The sequence below is a fragment of the Aphidius gifuensis genome, linkage group LG4 (genome assembly GCF_014905175.1).
Source record: "Aphidius gifuensis isolate YNYX2018 linkage group LG4, ASM1490517v1, whole genome shotgun sequence".
NCBI lineage: Eukaryota > Metazoa > Arthropoda > Insecta > Hymenoptera > Braconidae > Aphidius > Aphidius gifuensis.
In genome coordinates this window covers 9,222,722-9,244,098 of record NC_057791.1, presented here as the reverse complement: position 1 = coordinate 9,244,098, position 21,377 = coordinate 9,222,722, and the positions used below count along the sequence as shown (strand labels likewise).

The following is a 21,377-nucleotide window of genomic DNA, read 5'->3' as shown; positions in this document are numbered from 1 at the left end:
GAAAAAATTTCATGTATTTAAATTGGGGCTTTTTTTATGAAAGAAGAGAATTACCATTGAAACACTCTACTTTACCGGCTAAAAGACGTTACAAAATTTCCGAAAAAATTCAGGCTGCATAAAAAGTCAAAAACAACATATAAAAAAATTTTCAACTCAATCCCCAGGGTCAGGCATCAAAGTAGTGACTCAGAATGCCCCATATACATAAATATATACATAAAAGTAATATATAATGGAAAGATCATACAAAAGAAAACAGGATAAGAATAATACTGACATTAAAAATTGATGAACAGTCAAAGAGAAAAATTTCATATGAATTGCTTATTAATATTATAAAAAAAAAATTTTTGTCGATTACTAATATTAAAAGTATTAAATATGATCAAATAGAAATTATAGAATATGAACAAGAATTATCATTCAATAAAAAAGGTATTTTTTCGTTGTTAAGAAGTAAGAGATTTTTAGAGAACTACTTTATTGTTCTTGCAGAAGTAATCACTTTATTGAAAATGATCGATGAAAGTATCCGTAATGATTTTTATATGTAAAAAAAAGAAAATTTAAAAAATCTGGACAGAAAAAAATTAAAAATAAAAGCGATTGAAAAAGAAAAAGTATACATAAAATAGTAATAGAAGTGTTCAGCTGACTAGTTGTTTAATAAATAAATATTTATATAAAATTATATTCTGTGTGTTAACAGTTAACATACCAATATGTTTACATTAAACATACAAAAGTTTAATGTTAAGATATATATATTAACAATAAACCTACATATCTTAACTGTTAACATACGTAAGTTTATAGTTAACATACGTATCTTTACGCGGCCAAATATTTTGATGCGCCAGTCTACTTCTTGTAATCTTTTTTTTTTGACATTATATTGTGATACTATTCTAATTGTAATATAATATAATATGTACTCGTGTTGTCATAAATTTATTTAAATTTAGTTTTTTTGTGAATTTATTCTTAATTTTACATTAAATTTTCATATTTACATACGTAAATGTCTTCAACTATCAACCTAACCTTCAAATTGTGTCAATTACAGATATCTTAATAGTTTACATACGCATATTAATTATTAAGATACGTATGTTTAATGTTAATATATCTTTGATGTAAACTTATCAGCCACCACCCCTTTGAACATGGCATATGTTAACATTAAACAGGATATGTTAACTGTTAACATATCCTTCTCTGAGTGTAGAACCTCAATATTATAACTAATCAATAAATTCAAAATTGTTAATGACTGAATGAACATAATAGTTCACTCGGAAGAAGAGCGAAAAAGACAACTAGTCAAAAATATATTAATGCAACGAGAGATCTTTCAATTACTATTTATTAGAATTACTAAAGACGTTTCACTCCCCTGTGCGTACAATAACACACATCTTTTTTTTTATCTTCAATATGTTCACTTTCATCAGTATTTTTCTCTTCAATATTATTCATGTCATATTTGTCACTCAAAAAAGAACGAACAATAGATTTTGGGTAGTTGTTCGCAGGCATTTGCCTCAAAGTAAAAGATGATGGAGATGATTTAATTAATTTTTTCAGTGATTTTTTGACTGCTTTTTTAATTGTTTTTTTAATTATGGTTTTAGAAATATTAGCGACGTAAATTTTACCTCCAACTAAAATAATATCAAATAATAATATAATTATATACAAATAGTTTTAATATTAAAAAACAAATAAATGAATAAATAAAACATAACCTACTTTTTGATGAAAAATCCATTATCAATATTGTTTGGACTCATTTGTGCGCTGGTGAAAAATAATTATACTACGATACTTATGCCGATTGACAGGTTTAGTGCTCGTAGAACTAAACCCGTCAACTTTTTGATAAATTAGATTAAATTCAATTGATTTGACATAAAAAAATAAAATCTCATATTTTATTCAATAATTTTAACGAGCCGGGTTAGCGATAAGCGCATTTTTATAATACAAACATAATCGGTTGTTTTTCCATTGTCAAAGATTAGTTTAGTGCTCGCTTCCATGTCAACAATTATTAATTTCTGAACAAACTCTACTGTAGTAAAAAGTCTAGCTTCATCTCATGAAGATGCTTCTTAAAAATACAATGTCAACATTGCACGCAAAACAGATAACTTTAAATTTCTTGAAAAAAGAGATATGCGTGAATTAGTTTCAGTAAACGGAAAGTAAATCAGCAGAGGGAAATTGCTATCAAGATACAATCAAATATATTTAATAAATATATCAAAGATGTTTCGTAAATGGCACACACAGTGTATATGGTGAGGTAGAGTATAAAATTTTGAACCAAAAATGTTTTTAGAGCTAAGCTCTAGGACTTTTCGTTTTCAAGTTATTATTATTTGAAGTCCTCCAATGAGAGCTCAGCGTCGTGTGCTATTATTATTATGTGCGTCAAAAAAACACGTGCTTAGGTACGCGGCAATTAGTGTGAGTAGAGATATTGACTATGAACAAATAGTATGTTATTTGTTATTTAATGAACAATATTGACGGTAGATGTAGCTACGGAATATTTATTATACAGCATACGGCTGTCATGACAATTTATGCTAATAAATAATGATGTGCAGATGTATGCGGTATGTATGAGTATCGAAATGTACATGTCACAGTACGAGTTGATATCGTATGCGGTACGTATTAAACCTTAAGAAGAAAATACATTGTTTTCTATTGAACATACCGCATACGATATTTATTAATTTTAGAAATTTAATCATAACCGTATGGGGTATATACAGATTAATTATTATAATTAACATGGCATGCGGCATATGGGTTCCAATTAATAATGCATACGAATTGACATTGTATACGGTATTCCTGTCATTGATTTCAGAAATTTAACATTAGCCGTATGCGGTATATATCCGTCAAGTTTCAATCTAAAAAGTAATATTGCTTCATACCGCATACGTACGGTAAGGTTCAATGAGGACCGCATACGATAGCAACTTGTACTAAACTCATTTTTCTAATGAATATTCCGCATGCCGCGATCGTTTCCTTATATATACCGCATACGATACTAAGTTGACGTATATTATTGGCCACTGAGCACCAGTTGCGTTTCAATCATTACCGCATACGAGTTGATATTGTATGCGGTATTAACAAAGCCATTAGATGCAATGAAACATCTGCACATCAACATTTAGTAACCCAAATGACTATGACAGCCATATGCGGTACAATAAATATTCCGTAGCTACATCTACTGTCAATATTGTTCATTATACAACATACTATTTGTTCATAGTCAATATCTTTACTCACACTAATTCCCGCGTAACTAAGCATGTGTATTTTTGATTCATATAATGAAAATAATACGCGACGCTGAGCTCTGATTGGAGGACTTTAAATATTATTAACTTGAAAACGAAGAGTCCGAGAGATTAGCTCTAAAAAAATTTTATGTTCAGAATTTTATACTCTACTTTAACGTGTACGCCATTTACGAAACATCTGGATATATTTATTGAATATATTTGATTGGCAATTGCCGAGTTCGTTCCCGCTTCCCCGAAATGCCCGTATTAATTTTGGAAGGCGGGGCACGTTCATTCGAGTTCGTTCCCAAAAAAAAATCCGATTCGAAATCGTTCCAATCGTTTCCCCAACCATGTCCCCTCCACTTTGCCAGTTCGCTTATTTCCGAAGACCGAATTCAACCGAGTCTAGCCGGTGCAGCACGATTTGTAATTCCACCAACCATCGATCAAGCATGCCCGAATCTAACCGAGTCTACCCGGTGTAGCACGACTTTTTAGTACTATTAAGATATTATTGATTAATATCAAATATTAATACTTCATTAATTGACTTATTAATTACAATACCAATTTAATAATTAGTTTATTAATTAATTAATTAATTTTGATTGAGATTACTATTTAATATAAAGTTTGACTTTTATATATTGACATATATATCAGTAGTATAGATAGGAGAGTTCTGGACCAGCCCCCTGCTGTGCCCCCCCCGAAACCCGCGACCCCCCACTGTGATTCGCATGTGATTTCACGGAATGCGCGAGGGCCCACCCCAGGGGTCCGCGAATTAATTAATTAATTAGAGCACCGTCATCATGGGGGGTCCCGATTTAATTTCGTAAGATTGCATAATGGATTTCTATTATTATTATTATTTTTATTATTATTATATTATTTATTTATTTTTATTATTATTATATTATTTATTTATTTATTTTATTTATTTATTTATTTTTTTTTTTTTCATGGGAGGCCATCTTGAATTTTTAAATTTTTAAATGCCCGCGGAATATGTCGGTAAAATAGTTTTGAATTATTATTTTTTTTTTCATAGGAGGCCATCTTGAATTTTTTAATTTTGAATTTTTAAATGCCTGCGGGATATGTCGGTAAAATAGTTCTTATTATAGAGAAAAAAAAATATTTTCCCCAACCGGGATTTGAACTCGGACCCTTGGCATGAGAGTTTACACGCTATCCTCTGAAACAAACATGAGATTATGCTATATCCTATCGGTAAAAGAATATTCCTTCATATATTATACAATGAAGAACTAAATTGCCTTCGATAGCTCAGTTGGTAGAAGCAATGGACTGTAATTAGTTTGATTAAAATATAAGAGATATCCAGAGGTCGCTGGTTCGAATCCGGCTCGAAGGAATATTTTTTTTTTTTTTCTATTTTATATTGATATATAAAAACAATGTTGATGAAATTAAAAAAAATTTGTCTTGATGATGGTTCGAACTGAGGACCAATCATTTTATAGGTTGGAACCTTAGCTTTTGCATCATCAAGACAAATTACAGAAAGTATCGTAAGTAGTTTCATTATTTCATCAACTATTTGATGTTTGTAAAATAAGTTGTAGAGGGGGTAAAAAAAATGGTAGGGGAAAATAGGAAGTGGAAGGGATAGAAAAAAGAGGGGAGTGGTTATTCAGAGGTATAAAAGAAATTTCATCAGTTCAGAACTGGTCACTATTCAGTTGAGTTGAGTTGAGTTGAATAGATATATATTGAAACAAAATGTCAGCATTCATTGATTTCCAAGGATTTCAAGAACCTCAAGGTTTATTTGTTGTAAAAGAGTTGGTTATCCAACCTATAAATTCAAGATCTTCACCAACTATAAAAATATTCAAACCACCTTGTGAAAAATCACATCTAACAGAAGAATATAAAAATACTGTGAATAATTGTGAAAAAAATTATCATGGGATATCTTGGGAAGCTGGTCATGATCAATATAATAACGTATCAACAATAATCATTGAAGAATTAGTTGGAAAGTTTAATTATTTATTTGTCAAAGGTGAAGATAGAAAAAAATGGTTAACATTTATTTTACGTTTTAATCCAATGACAATTTTTAATTTGGAAGACTTGGGATGTCCAGATATAAAAATATTAGAGATGGAACATCCAGCAATACGACATATGAATTCACATCCTTTATGCAGTTCTTACAAATGTGCATATGAAAATGCACAGAGATACAAATACCGGTATATTAAAAAATTTTCAACAAGAGCCAACATGAAAAAATCCATTTTACATTTTTGTGCAGTTAAAAATATAACTGACTTGACACAAAAAGATATTGCTGCACTTCTAGTGATGGCTATTATAAAATTTGCATCACATCAAATTGATGAAATTTGGGAAAAATTATCAGTAGAACAACGTTCGAATCCAACAATTTCAAAATTAAAACGATGTAAAAAACATCCAATACAAAATAATTGTGAAGATGATGTTGGAATATCTTATTATGTACTAGAAAAAGATTGTTTAAAATGTAAAGAAGGAACTGACAATGGAGAATTGAATTTTATTAATGAATAAATGATGCAAAACCGAATTTTTAAAAGTTGTTAATTTTTTTAGAATTATCCTTCCTTCCTTTAAATATAAGATATGAAAAAATAAAGATTTAGTTTGTATAATAAAATAATAGAAACAAGTTTCAACAAGTTTTAACATGTTTGAACAAGTTTTAACATGTTTGAACAGAAAAAGAAAAAAATTCTATCTAGATTTCATTGTTATAAAAATTGATGAATCATCTGACGACAATGGATTAAAAGATTAAATTTTAGAAAATATACTGAAACATGTTCAAACAGGAATTATTAGCTTTTTCTCAAAAAAATATTTTTTTACATCTATTGTTATAAATTCCATGAAGAAGATTATAGGACTAAAAGATTAAAAGATTAGAATAATAGAAAGTAAAAACTATTTTCTAAGAAGAAAAATTTTTATTCGGGATAAGCATCACCTGATTTTTCCTTCTCCCACAAAATTTAAACCAATCACAACGTTCCCCCACTCTTAAAAAATTTATAGTAGGGATAAGCATAACCTGTTTTTCCCTTCTCCCACAAAATATTAACCAATCACAACGTTCCCCCACTCTTAGTGAAAAGAGGAAAGGGAACTTTTTCGTTGGTGGGGGACCTGAGATTTAGTATATATTCTCGTGCACAGAGACTAAGCATCACTCATCGTTCAGTCCATCAGCTGTAGTGCGCCCAGTCTTAGAAACCAACAAGTAAGTTTTATCATATATTTATAAATTTTTATTAACTTATTGATATTATCATTGTTTTTTAATTATTTTTTTAACTAAAAAATAACTTTTCCATTTACAGATATTAAAAATGGGTTTTGCAAAAGCAAAAAAACTTCAAAAAGCTAACGAACGCAAGTCATTAGAAGATTTTAAGAGAAAAGTAGTTTATAAAATTACTAAAGTAGCGAGATTTCCAACATCAAAGTATGGTCCAGCACTAACAGTCAAAATCAACAATGAAAATTATGCATATCTACCAAAAAGATTTGCTACACATTTTAATCAAGATGATCAAGAATTTAAGGAGCTAGAAAATGCTGTCAAGAAAGGAACACTAACCATGGTTCTTGATGGTGAAAATAACCAAGATGTAATATTAGATGATAGTACATATGATCTACGTGATTTCGATGATGATGAGGAAATGTGAATAAATAAATAAATAAATAAATACACTAAATCAAATTATTTTCGTTTGTTTTTATTTAATTAAAACCATAGGTTACAATTAATTTATGTTAACTTATGTACTATTCCACTTATTGGTCTATATTCAATTATTTTATCATGTAAAATTAAGCAATATGCTGTCGTTCCTTGAGGAAAATTTTCTTTTGATTCAAATTCCAAGCGTACATCTACAGCACCAGTCTTCAAAAACTCATTTTGTTTACTACAATCAATAACAATTAATGGAGATTTTTTAATAAAATTATCTTTTGTTACGAAATCTATTTTTGAGCCATAGTAAGACTCTGCAAAATTAGCATACATATCATATAATAAAGCAAATTGATTTTTTTCAATATCAAGATTCAAATTCCCATATGGAAAAATATGAGAATTAAGATAAAGTTTAACATTTGTTATTTTACAATGATCAAAATGTGTTACATCTTTTTGCCAATCATTTTTTCTATTTGATTGAAAACCAAGAATAACATAACGTGGCTTTTCCAGTTGAGTTGCAGTTTTTACTGTCCATATATGATGAGTTGTTTGTGGCAGCAATGGATACTCATATAAGTCCCACGATCTAAATCCAATAGAAATGACAGGATCTTTTTGTATATATTTCATTATATCAATTTTATTTTTGTTTGATAACATTATATACGGTACAAGCCATTCAATTTTTAAGTTTTAAATCAAATTCTGGCATATTAGGAACTCTCTCATTATCTCGTACGATCGCATTCAAATTTGAACGTGATCGTATCATAATGAGTTCATGTTTCGCATTGACAATTATTTTTTGATAATCTTCAGCAAAGCCAAAAATTATATTTAATGGAACGCATATATCAAAATATCCATCATCATTTATCAATTTCATACCATTTTGATTTATCCACCCTGCATTTTCATAATTCATTCTTGAACTTAATGACAAACAATTTTTCATTGTAGATGTTATACCAACATTCTTTGATTTATCAATTAAAACTCCATTTAATTCATAACGCATTTCATCAAACAAAAAACACATAGCATTATTTACTAACGTTAAAGGATAAATATCAGCAAGTGGATCTTCTGCATTTACAGCAACATGTTCTTGCGTTAATTTTCCACTCATACGTATGTAGCTTTTTGATGGTAGAACAAACAAATCTTGATTCTGTATTGATATTCTTATTTCATCACTATTATCGAAGCTCGTTGATCTGACTGATGAGCATGTAGCTCATAGTTGGATATTTCATTGTTAAATTGAACTGGCGCGTTTATATCGAAAATATTTTCATCACTCATTTTGACGTGTAAAACAATCAAGACAAGTTATATTTATCCAATTAAAGTTCCAAAATTTTTTTTTACTTTTAGACCTAGACTCTGCAGGTAATTTATATTCTGAGATGTCAACTTCTTGACTGCTCGATTCAGACTGACTGGAGGTGTCCATGATGTGCTGCTTTTATACGATGCCCCACGTTTTATAGCGCGTGAATTGAAGCAAATTCCCATTTCTATGATTTTACGTGTAACGTAATGGTTATTGTTTCACCACGGAAATTCACTAATTTTCCGTTTTGATCAACAATTTTTAATTGTAAATGATCAATGGTTTTAACAGTAATTGGTAAATAGATTGGATTAGCTGGTACTTCAATTATTTTATAACCAGGTGGTACAGCAGGAAAAGTTATATATTGTATGAACTTTTTGTTGATTCACGTAAGCTCCTGTTGTAATGTTGCACCTCGATTCTCAATGTATTCACTTTTAAAATATTAATCGGGTAGTTTGATTCATATTTTGTTTTAGAACTCAATATTCTCGGTGTAAATCCTAGTAAACGTGCTGGTGATTTTGTTTTTAAAAAATCAATGTCTCTTTTCACTTGTAATATATGAATGTAGAGTATTTTTATTATATGTAATTTTGATATTATATTTTTCTAAGTAAGCAGCTAGATCATCTATTTCATAACTTCCAGTTGGTATTTCAATTGTATCATAACTGTTCAAATATGTAATCATATTATTTTCATGATCGATATTTGGTAATGAATTAAATGATAAAAATGAAATAAGTGCTAATGAATAATTTTTTTCACTTGATAATTGTATGGGTGGAAAGTAATCAGTTTCTAAGACTGAAGATTTACCGGTGAGCGTTAAAGTAAACGTATCGTTCATTGTCAAGGTTGATAAATAACTGATTGGAAATTTTCTTTTCTTCTGCTTTTATAGTTTTCCTGTGAGAAATGCGAGACATAAATGTCCACAATTATACGTATTCCAATCTTGATAACGTTTATGATTATAATTGATGCTACCAACATTAAGATAACTGACAAGATCTTTCGGTGGCTGTAAGTTGCCAAAACTATCAAAGTATATTGCTGAATTTTTATTGAGTTTTTTATATGCTACCCAATGTGTTTCAGGATTCCTTTTATCATCTAAACTAATGATTCCACACTCTTGTTTCCAAGGTCCATCTTTTGGCATATCATTTCGCATAAAAACTCCACGGAAATTAGCAATTTTTGATTGTTTAGCAAATTTTAATAAATCACCGTCAGTTAAAGCTCTTTGTGGTAGCATCAGTTGAAGTTTTGAGAGATAAAGTCCCATACCGCTTTTATGTGGTGTTAAATAAAGTCCTTTTCCTATTGCAATTGATTCCATCATTTTATTGTGTCGCTTATTTTCATTTAATTGTTCTTTACTTGTCTTTACTGCATTGATAGCTTTGACAACACCAGATGCTCCACCAACTAATCCACCCAATGCTGATATAGCTGAGAAAATCGGGATTAAAAGTGGTAGTGCACCACCGATATGTTTAGCAACTGGTAAAACTCTAGGTACTGTAATAGCTTTCTTGCCACCATTTTTTTTAATAGCTGCTCTCGCACCGTTTATTGCTGATTTAATTGCAACTGATTAATTATTTGATCCCTTCATTGCTTGTTTTGCTGCTTGTACGATTTTTGAAAATGATATTTTCTTTTTTGTTATTTTCTTTTTTTTAACTGCACGTTTTTTTTTATTTTTTATTAATTTTCCTCCAGTCTTTTTTTTTATTTTTCTATTTTTCAACGAAGATAATGGTTTTTTTTTTTTTCTCGTACATTTCTTTTTCTTTTTTTCATTAACACAACCCATACCAAATTTTGATTTTACTTTCATTGCTCCTGTAACGAATGCAACTGCTGCTCTCTCACTTAAACTAGCGTCTTTCGAAAAAATACGTTTAGCTGCTTCACGAGCTAAAATATCATCAGCTGCGTTTCTTGCCTTGATGTCGTTGCGATTTTCGAATATGCAATATCGTGATTTTTACAGGCTGCGTCCAAAGGATTAATTCCCGGATCTCCTCTTGCTAAACGTTTTTCTAACTTGGTACCTGGTCCACAATATGAATAACCAGGCAGATGAAGTTCAAATGGTAACTTGTTAATTATTTTATTTAGTATTCCTTTTCCACAACGTTTTTTGTTCTTTTTCTTTTTTGATGTATGCTCAATCATAGCTTATAACAGACTGATTTGCTTTGGTATAAAACGGTTGAATTTATATGATTTAAGCTCAGTGTTCATCACGATGGAATACCAGAAACAAGCTCTAAAATTACCAGTTATAAACTTTGATATAATTACATCGAAAAGTGGTAATGGTTTAAAAGAAAAACGACATGGTGATTTACTACCAAATACAATAAGATGTGCGATAATTGGAGGAAGTAATTGTGGTAAAACGAACGCTTTGATGAGTATAATTGTTGATCCAAATGGTTTACGATTTGCAAATATTTATATTTATTATAAATTTTCAGACAACGATCAAGTTGTACCAGTTGATGAAGCAAAACCAAATTCTTTGTTTATATTTGACGACGTTGCAACTGAAAAGCAGGACCATATTAAAGCATTTTTTTGTATGGGAAGACATAAAGCTGTTGATTCATTTTATTTATGTCAATCATATGCGCGAATACCTAAACACTTGATACGTGATAATATTAATTTTTTGATTATCTTTCCACAAGATGATACGAATTTAAAGCATATACATCACGATCATGTTAACATTGATATGGAGTATAGTAAATTCCGGCAGATGTGTGTGGATTGTTGGAAAGAAAAATATTGCTTCCTGTGTATCGATAAAGATAGAGATATAGATAAAGGAAGATATAGAAAAAATTTTGACTGCTTTATAACTATAAATAACAAAACAATTTGTTAAATTTTCTCAGTTAATTGTAAAATCGCAAAGGATCAACATGCCTCTTTGTGAGCAAGAACTAGTTGATGAAACAAAATTTTTAAGTGAAATTGAAAAAGTACAAGACGTTATTCGGAAAAAATATCAATTGATAAAATTAGGGAAAGAAAATATATCAGATGCTGCAAATGAATATCTCAAACCTGTTGTCACACCGCTCAACAAATTAGCTGCACAACTGCCAACAACAACGGTTAGCAAAAAATAATTAATTGATGATGATAAATCATTTCCAGATGAAAAAAATACGAATGATAAAAAAAATAATTCAACACATGAGGACAATTTTAGTACTTCTGATATTGAAGAATCAGTTTATGAACAAGAAGCTGAATATGATACTGCTGATGAAGGCGAGGAAACATTTGTGGAAGAATCAAATAAAGATTTAATAGATGATTACTTAGGAAAAATCAATAGTATACAGTGGGATAAAGATTATGGTGTGTAAAATCTGACTACAAAATTGAAATGCGAAAATTTTCTTTAACGATGATGAATTAAATATTTTTGATACACCATACAAAATAACACCTGGATTAATGGAATTATTATTTATGAAATCACCAGACAGAAGAACTATTACTGATATTGATGAAAAAAATTATAATGAAATTATTAATAATACAAATGCACATCATCAATATCATAGATCTAATATGCCAATAAAAAATTCAGCATCTCGGAAATACATTGATTTTATTGCACCTCATAAGAATGATAATAATGAGCATTATGGTACTGGATTGTTACCAACGGTTATGACTCTTAGAAAAAATAATCCAACTAGAGTCAATTATATCTATTGGGACGATCCGAATGAACTTGTTGATCGTTTACGATTATTAGTAGCATCAAGAACAGCTGGTAATCCGAATCATGATAATGAGATCATGTCAATTATTGAAGAGTTGAGAGAATGTGGATTAATATATTAATATATTAATATAAAAAAAATCAGTCTGTATACATCCGTCAGTGAACTATGACTGATTATAAAAGAGACGTTGTGCGTGAGTTACACGCTCCAGCAAGAAAAAATTTTTTACGACGTAAAGTTGATATTCGTGATAAGGATGAAACGTGGCAAGCTGATCTTGTTGAAATGATTGAACATTCAAAGATCAATTCTGGATATAATTATATTTTAACAGTCATTGATATTTTCTCAAAATTCAGCTGGGCTGTTGGACTCAAAAATAAAACTGGAAAAGAGGTAACAGCAGCAATGGAATCAATATTCAAAAAAGGTCGAATATGCAAAAATCTTCATGTGGATCAAGGAAAAGAATTTTACAATTCAACATTCAAAACAATGTTAAAAAAATATAATGTTCATATGTATTCAACATTTACTCATTTAAAAGCATCAATAGTTGAACGATTCAATAGAACACTAAAAAAAAAATGTTTTTTGAATTGAGCATGCAGGAAAATTATAAATGGTTGAAATTGCTGCCAGAATTAATTAAAAAATATAATAATACAAAACATCGCACAATTAAAATGAAACCAGTTGAAGTTGTTGGTAAAAATATTAAAATATTAAAACAAACTGTATTTAAAAGTTTAAATCATTGTCATGTTAAAATCAAATTTAAATTAAATCAACATGTAAGAATAAGTAAATATAAGCATGTCTTTGATAAAGGATATAAACCAAATTGGACAAACGAAATATTCACAATTACTAAAATTAATAAAACATCACCTGTAACGTATAAGCTTAAAGACTATCAAGGAAATCCAATACAAGGAAGCTTTTATACTGAAGAGCTACAAAAAGTTCGACATTCTGACATTTATTTGATTGAAAAAGTTTTGAAAAGACGAGGGAATCAGATGTATGTAAAATATCTTGGATTTGACAATAGTCATAATCAATGGATAGATAATCAATAAACTAATAAATAAAAAAAAGCAACGTGTATTTATTTTCTAACAATAATTTTTATTATATACATTTATACAACTTTTATTTACATCATTCATATTTTCTTTTAAATATACTTTTACTCAAACACATTCGTTCAACAGGTATATATCCTCAAGGCAGAGTGTCAGTTTCACCATTAGTTAACTGTCGTTTATCATCTTGCAAACTGAGAGCAATTTTTTCAATTGTTCTTGTTGTTACTTCATGTTTATGTGATCTTATAATATTTTGTTGCTTTTTTAAAATAACATGATTAATTAAACAATTTTTATAATCATCGAAAGTTATTTGTCTTACAGTTGATCTTTTGACGCCCTTTGCTCTCATATGAACACGTTTTTTTAATGAATTATTTTCATCTGCTATAACATAAGAGTATAATTTACTTCGTAAACCAATGAATTCTTTCATTATTTTTCCATTATTCTCATCTTTCATAATACCAATAACTTTTTTATTTTTTAATTGAATTCCATATTGATTATTTTCTGGATAATCAGATGTATCAAATTATTTAGGATTATTACGTATTAAATCGTATGGATTATGATTAAATATGTGGTAAACAGCAGAATCAGTATCACCATATAAATACTTGACTTTATCTTCATATTTTGGTTTTATGAAATTATAATGGAAATCATACATATATGTTTTTGACATTTCCAAAATAGAAAATCCAAGATAAATTGGTTTATTGAAAAGTATACTTGTTGGTTTCATCTCAATTATTACAAGATCGTCAATGATTAAATGACTGTGAAAGTTTGGCTTTGAGATATAAAATCTTGCTCCACCTCTACCACCATATTTTTCTACAAGTTTTATGGATTTACGAGTTCTTACAGACTCTAGAGTTTTACCATAAATTGCATTAATGAATAATTTTCTAAGATCTTTTTCAAATGCACTACGTGCTTTCTTTCGTAACTCTGTATTAAGATCAATATAAGATTGAAGCCATGCACTTTGTTTAAATTTTAAAACACGATGAACTTTAGTAATAATCATCCCCAAAGAACAATATTGTTTTAAATTCCGGTAATGGATAACATAATTTTTTTTATTATCTAGAGTTGCCAGTAGTTTTGGAGTTTTACTGGTTTCTAGAGGTGGTTTTTCGCGTACTGGTGCTAAAGGAAAATCTTTATGATGATGATGCAAACTTGCAGGATAATCTAAATCAACTTCAAGAATGTATCCATATTTTGAGTTATCAGCAGTTGAATTTAATATTGAAATATCAAAATTATTAATCCATTCAAATTTACAAGTTGGAAGATATTCTCTCATTGCTGCTCCATACATATTATTTAAATCAAAGTACATTAAAAATGACTCTTCTTCCTCTGGATTATATTCACTGCCCATATATCGATTATTTGCTTTTCCATATCGATTTGAGACTTGTGATAAACCACCTCTTATACCTTGCTCAATGAACAACATCATTTCAGGATCTGTCAACAATTCTAGTTCAATCTGAGTATATCTCAACATTGCACTAAAACTAAGTCCAGGTAGTGTATAATAATGTGCTGGATCTAACTTATATGTATTTAAACAATCAGCTCTGAAGCTTTCAAAAACATCAGCTAAAAGGGCAACATCAGTTTGTAAATATAAATCAGAATATTCCCCAAGTGTTTTTATATTGAACTTTTGCCAAACATTTAGAGCATGTGCATATGCTTCATCTGAAATATTTTCTTCATTCAATTTTGAATAAAATTGATCTTTCGATGGCAGTGTTGTATCATCAAATTTTTCCCATTTATCAAGATAATCATATGGAAATACTCCCTTCTTTGTAATTAAATTGAATTCATAATCATTTTTACAGAGACTTTTTGTTATTAATTTTTTATCATCATCTAGATTATTCGATAATGAATCTATGGAACTTGCCATAAATCTGTATGAATCGATAAATCTAAATTTTATTCTTGTACCCTTAACACGTTTTGTAAATGAAATATATCTTTCTTTATTGATTCCAAGTATATCAATTTTACCTGCAAACTGGTTTTTTAATTTTTTGATGATAAAATGAGCATCATAGCCTGTAAGGTTATGAAATACTACTGGGATAATACATGATTCTTGATAATTAATATTGCATATTTGATGGGCGGCACCTCGGTATTCTGAGGTCCAATGAGAATGATCTCTCACTCTTACGTCATTTTTCGTGAAATTTTTATCACAAATATGACATTTTTTAGCATTTAAAAATTGTAATTCTTCATCTCGTGTGAGAGACATTGGTTTAATATCATCTATTATTTTATTGACTTGATGAGCAATTTGTTCAAGCTCTGTAATAAACCATTCAATTGAATTTTTACCTCTATGAAGATTGAACTTGGAAAGTGAGTCATCATAACTACACTTCAAATAATATGCTGCACTACTTGGAACATGTTTTTGATAAATTTGATTTTTTTCAAGTTCTTCACTCTGCACTTTTTCCAATAAACATTCTAAATCACCATAAATTATAAATGGTACTGTTAATTGATGTTTATAGCTTAAAAATTTTAAAATATTATTTTTAGCAGTCGGTAATCTCATTGCACTTTTACATTTTTCACTACATAATTTTTCATGATTATCACAAGATTTTTGTGATTGAAAATGACATAAGCATCGATCACAAATTATTTTCTTTCCATTATGTTTAGAAATTTGCGCACTTACTAATCTCGATAAATTTTTAATCCAAGCGAAATGATATTGTGATAAATTTTTTTGCGAATCTAACTCATCATCATTATCATCATCATCATCATCATCATCATTTTTTGCTTCTTCATCTCTTTTGATCATTATAAGATGAATTGTATTCAAATTAGATTCATTCTTGCTAATATAATATGGAACAATCCTTTCTTTTCTACGTTTTTTATTTTTTTTTTCCTCATCATCATCATCATCATCATCACTTTCATTATCATCATCATCATCATCATTCTCTATTCCATAAATATTAATTTTCAACTTATTTTTTTTTTCAAAAATTTTGATTTTTTCCCATGTTATGGGGAAAGTGATTTCGCTACAATTTAACTTATCAATATGTTTTTTATATTGACTCACACGGTCAGCATGGTTAGACACCTTGTATAAACATGCTAAAACTGACCAAATAAAACATAAATTGTCTGAATTTTTAACATTCACAACTGAATGAGTTTTAATTATCCATGATGGCATTTCAACGAAAGATGAATTACCACCTTGCAGTGGTATGTATTCATTTATTTGGATTTCAAGATGGAGGATTTCATGCAGTTTCCAACCAGATCCATTTAATTCAGCTTCCTCAACATCTTCTAAAAAATGTTCAAATTTTTCTTGAAATAATTGACTGAGATCTGATGATTGTAAAACCTCAAAACTACCTTCACTGAAATATTTTGTTTCAACTTCCACACTATTATCAGCTGGTTTTTCAATTTCATAATTCAGAGCTAATACAGTATTGACTTTAAGTGCATTTTTATCTTGTAAAATAAGGGCTATTTGACTAATTAACATTTCTTTAGCATCAGAAAGAAAGTCTTTTACATTCTTATGTTTTAAATTAATTATAATGCTAGTCTTCATCCTGTTTCTGAAAACATTTTCTAAATCTTGCCATTCAATGTAATTTTCAGTAGTATCGTTTGATACATCAACTGTTGAAGATGCACCTGCACCTTGTACTTGCAAACTTTGTAATCTGAACAAAAATGTTGTTAGTATTCCCACTGTTGCCTGAGTGCATTTTTTATGAGCACCTGACAGACTTGCACATGATTTATTATAATTTGAAATATCTCTGCGTAATGAAACAATTGTAGAATTGATTTCATAGTGATCTGGAACTTGATGTAAACGTTCAACTATTTTTCGATAATTCTCTCGAAGTTGTTTGCATTGTGCGTATAAATCCATTTTATTTTAATATTTGTTGATTATCCTAAAAATCAAAAAAATATTAATGTAGAATGATTGCAAGTAAACAACTATTGATAATTGACTTAAAAAATTTCAAAAAATATGTAAAAATTGCAAAGATAATGATGGATTATAAAAAGATTTTAAGGTTATTTTTTTATAGAAAAATATTCATGTAAAATGATAGCTAGTGAAAATCTAAGGATAGTTTATTAAAAAATTTTATAAAATATCTTAGGATTATTCAAATACTCATTGATTATTAAATTGTGGTTAAGACTCACCTGATATTTTTTATATAACTATATATCGTTTTGACAGCAGACCACAATAATATTCGTTTGGTTAACCTTAAAAAACGAAAAATATTAATGTAGAATGATTGCATGTAAAAATCTATAGACAATTAACGTAAAAAAATTTTAAAAAATATTTAAAATTGCAAAGATAATGATGGATTATAAAAAGATTTTGAGGTTATTCTTTTATAGAAAAATATTCATGTAAAATGATAGCTACTGAAAATCTAAGAATAATTGACTTGAAACATTTGGAAAATATTCAGAAATTGACAAGATAATGATGGATTACAACAAAAAAATTTTGAAGTTATTTTTTATATTGAAAAATAACAACCTAGTGCAAAAGATATCGTTGTAGAATAATAGCTAGTGAAAATCTAAGGATAGTTTATTAAGAAATTTTATAAAATATCTTAGGATTATTGAAATACTCATTGATTAATAAATTGTGGTTAAGACTCACCTGATATTTTTATATAACTATATATCGTTTTGACAGCAGACCACAGTGAATTTGTTAGAAGAATGAGTTGGATGTGCCATCATTTATATAGCTTTATCCCTACTTTTTTTGTTGACCACTAGCGACACCATCACACTAACACCACCTTTTTTTCATATACAACTAGCGACATTTTCAATAACTTCTATCAACACTCACAAAAATAAAAAAAATTTAGAAACAGGAAAATATTTCATATGAAAAAATAAAAAACCATAGGATTAATTAAAAAAAAAAAAAAACAATATACTTGGAAAAAAAATTGGAAATTATTTATTTATTCATTTAATCATTATTTAATAAAACAAATAATCTTGTGACCACATTGGGTCACGACAAATTCGTCCCCTTCTGGACCTCTCACTCGGCGTATAGGAGCAATTGTAGAAATCTGCATCCTCGACCCTCCGAACCAGCTCCTCTGGTTCTAAAATGACGGTGTCTGCATCATCATCATCATCACTAACCAAGTCAATTACAGGAATATCCATTAAAGCATCCTGATCAGCATCATCAACATCATCTTCATCTTCATATTCTTGATCCCGTGTGTCTCTGGTTACTGAAAAAAAAAAAAAAAAAAAAACAACAATGAATTAAAATATTTAATTGAAAAAAATATTGAAAAAATAAAAAATAATTAAAAAATACTTACAATATATTACATCATCATCATCATCATCATCACTGACCAAGTCAATAAAAGATATTTCCATTGAAACATCCTGTAAAAATGAACAAAAAGAAATAAAATATGTAAAAACTAACACAAGGAAATTGAAATTTTGAAAAACTACCGGTATAAATGCCATAAAATATCCAAAAAAAAAAACTCTTTGTACTAAGTATAAATTTAGTTACCATAAAATGTCAAAAAAAACTCTTTGTACTAAGTATGAAAGCAATACATGTAAATTTAGTTACCATAAAATATCCAAAAAAAAAACTCTTTGTACTAAGTATAAATTTAGTTACCATAAAATGTCAAAAAAACTCTTTGTACTAAGTATGAAAGCAATACATATAAATTTAGTTACCATAAAATATCAAAAAACTCATTGTACTAAGTTTAAAAGCAATACGTATAAAATTTAGATATCAGAAAATGTCAAAAAAAAAAAAACTCTTTGTTCTAAGTATAAAAGCAATATGTATAAATTTAGTAACCATAAAAAAGACTTTTTGTACTAAGTATAAGAGCAATGAAAAAAGGAAATCAAATGACTCTACTAAAGATAAAAAAAAAAGGAAATGAAATGACTCTATCAAAAAGAAAAAAAGGAAATCAAATGACTATCAAAAAAGAAAAAAAGGGAATCAAATGACTCTACCAAAAAGAAAAAAAAGGAATCAAATGACTCTATTAAAAAGAAAAATGCAAAAATTAAATAATGAAATGACTCTACCAAAAAGAAAAAAAGGAAATCAAATGACTCTACCAAAAAAAGAAAAAAAGGGAATCAAATGACTCTACTAAAAAGGAAAATGCAAAAATTAAATGACTCTACTGAAAAGAAAAAAGGAAATCTAATGACGATACGTAAAAAGAAAAAAGAAAATTAAAGGACTCTACTAAAAAGAAAAAAAGGAAATCAAATGACTCTACTGAAAAGAAAAAAAAAGGAAATCAAATGACTCTACTATAAAATAAAAAAGGGAATCAAATGACTCTACTAAAAAGCAAAATGCAAAAATTAAATGACTCTACTGAAAAGAAAAAAGGAAATCGAATGACGATACGTAAAAAGAAAAAAAGGAAATTAATTGACTCTACTAAAAAGAAAAAAAGGAAATCAAATGACTCTACTGAAAAGAAAAAAAGGAAATCAAATGACTCTACTATAAAATAAAAAAGGAAATCAAATGACTCTACTAAAAAGAAAAAAAGGGAATCAAATGACTCTACTAAAAAGAAAAATGCAAAAATTAAATAATGAAATGACTCTACCAAAAAAAAGAAAAAAAGGAAATCAAATGACTCTACCAAAAAAAGAAAAAAGGGAATCAAATGACTCTACTAAAAAGAAAAATGCAAAAATTAAATGACTCTACTAAAAAGAAAAAAGGAAATCAAATGACTCTACGTAAAAAAGAAAAAAAGGAAATGAAATGACTCTACTAAAAAGAAAAAAAAGGAAATCAAATGACTCTACTAGAAAGAAAAAAGGGAAATTAAATGACTCTACTGAAAAGAAAAAAAGGAAATCAAATGACTCTACTATAAAATAAAAAAGAAAAATCAAATGACTCTACTAAAAATGCAAAAATTAAAATGACAAAATTATTTTATTTTTTAATTAATTAATTGATTGATTAAATTTTTTTTTTTTTTTGATGATACCTCCTGCTCATTTTCCAGGTCATGATCTTGAATGATTCCATCCTGAAAAGTAAAAATAGAAAAAAATTGAAATAAAATTAAAATAATAAAATAATAAATGAATTGGAAAAAATAATAATAAAATAAAGAATTACCTCATCATCATCCATTGTTGTCTCATCATCATCATCATCATCATCCATTGTTGTCTCATCATCAGCATCATCATCATCATCCGTTGTTGTCTCATCATCAGCATCATATTCAGCGTCTCCTTCATCTGCAACAGAAAAAAAAAAATATGAATTAGAAACTAAAATTAGTAAAATAAATAGAAATAATTAAAAAAAATAGAAAAATAAAAAATTACCTCTGAGAATAGAAATTGGGACGGCGATGACTTCATTTGGTTGCTCCTCGTACTCCTTCTGCAACCTCTCGAGCGTTAAAATCCTCCCTCTAAATCGCTGCTTCAAGAGCCTCTTCCACAAACATATTCTCTGTAATAATAAATAAATAAAATGAATTAAAAAAAAAAATTTTTTACATTTATTAAATTAATAAGAAAAACTAAAAAGATTAAAGAGAACACGTGCTTGGGTGATGCAATTTTCTCATGCATGCATGCATTCTAACCATTCTTTTTTGTTTTTCACATTAATTTTATATTTTTTATTATATTTTCTTTTAATTTATTTTATTTTATTTATTCTTTTTATTTAATAAATTTGCAGTCTTTTTTATTATATTTTTTCTTTGCAAAACACGTGTGTAAAAAAAAAAAATTGCACGCGTGTTCAGAAATGAAAAAAATATAATAAAAAGACTGCAAATTTATTAAATAAAAAGAATAAATAAAATAAAATAAATTAAAAGAAAATACAATAAAATATAAAATTAATAAGAGAAACAAAAAAGAAAGGTTAGAACACGTGCTTGATGATGCAATTCTCAAGCACATGTTCAGAAAAAAGATAAATATATAAAAAACCACACCAATAAATAAATAGAAACA

At 28.2% G+C, this 21,377-nt stretch overlaps 1 protein-coding gene across 2 annotated transcripts; it reads right to left on the bottom strand.

The window, feature by feature from the left end:
- Positions 1-18,258: 18,258 nt before the first annotated feature.
- Positions 18,259-20,986, bottom strand: LOC122854997 (calsequestrin-1-like). Of its 2 annotated transcripts, none has more exons than XM_044156064.1 (5): positions 20,733-20,986; positions 20,518-20,642; positions 20,384-20,425; positions 18,698-18,767; positions 18,259-18,604 (listed from the first exon to the last, which is right to left on the bottom strand). In XM_044156064.1, exons 2-5 carry the CDS (start codon positions 20,563-20,565, stop codon positions 18,339-18,341), a joined length of 426 nt encoding a protein of 141 aa, XP_044011999.1. In that variant the 5' UTR covers positions 20,566-20,642; positions 20,733-20,986; the 3' UTR covers positions 18,259-18,338. The 2 variants fall into 2 exon arrangements, with proteins under 2 accessions (XP_044011999.1, XP_044012000.1); XM_044156065.1 differs by having other exon boundaries at positions 18,698-18,722.
- Positions 20,987-21,377: the final 391 nt, after the last annotated feature.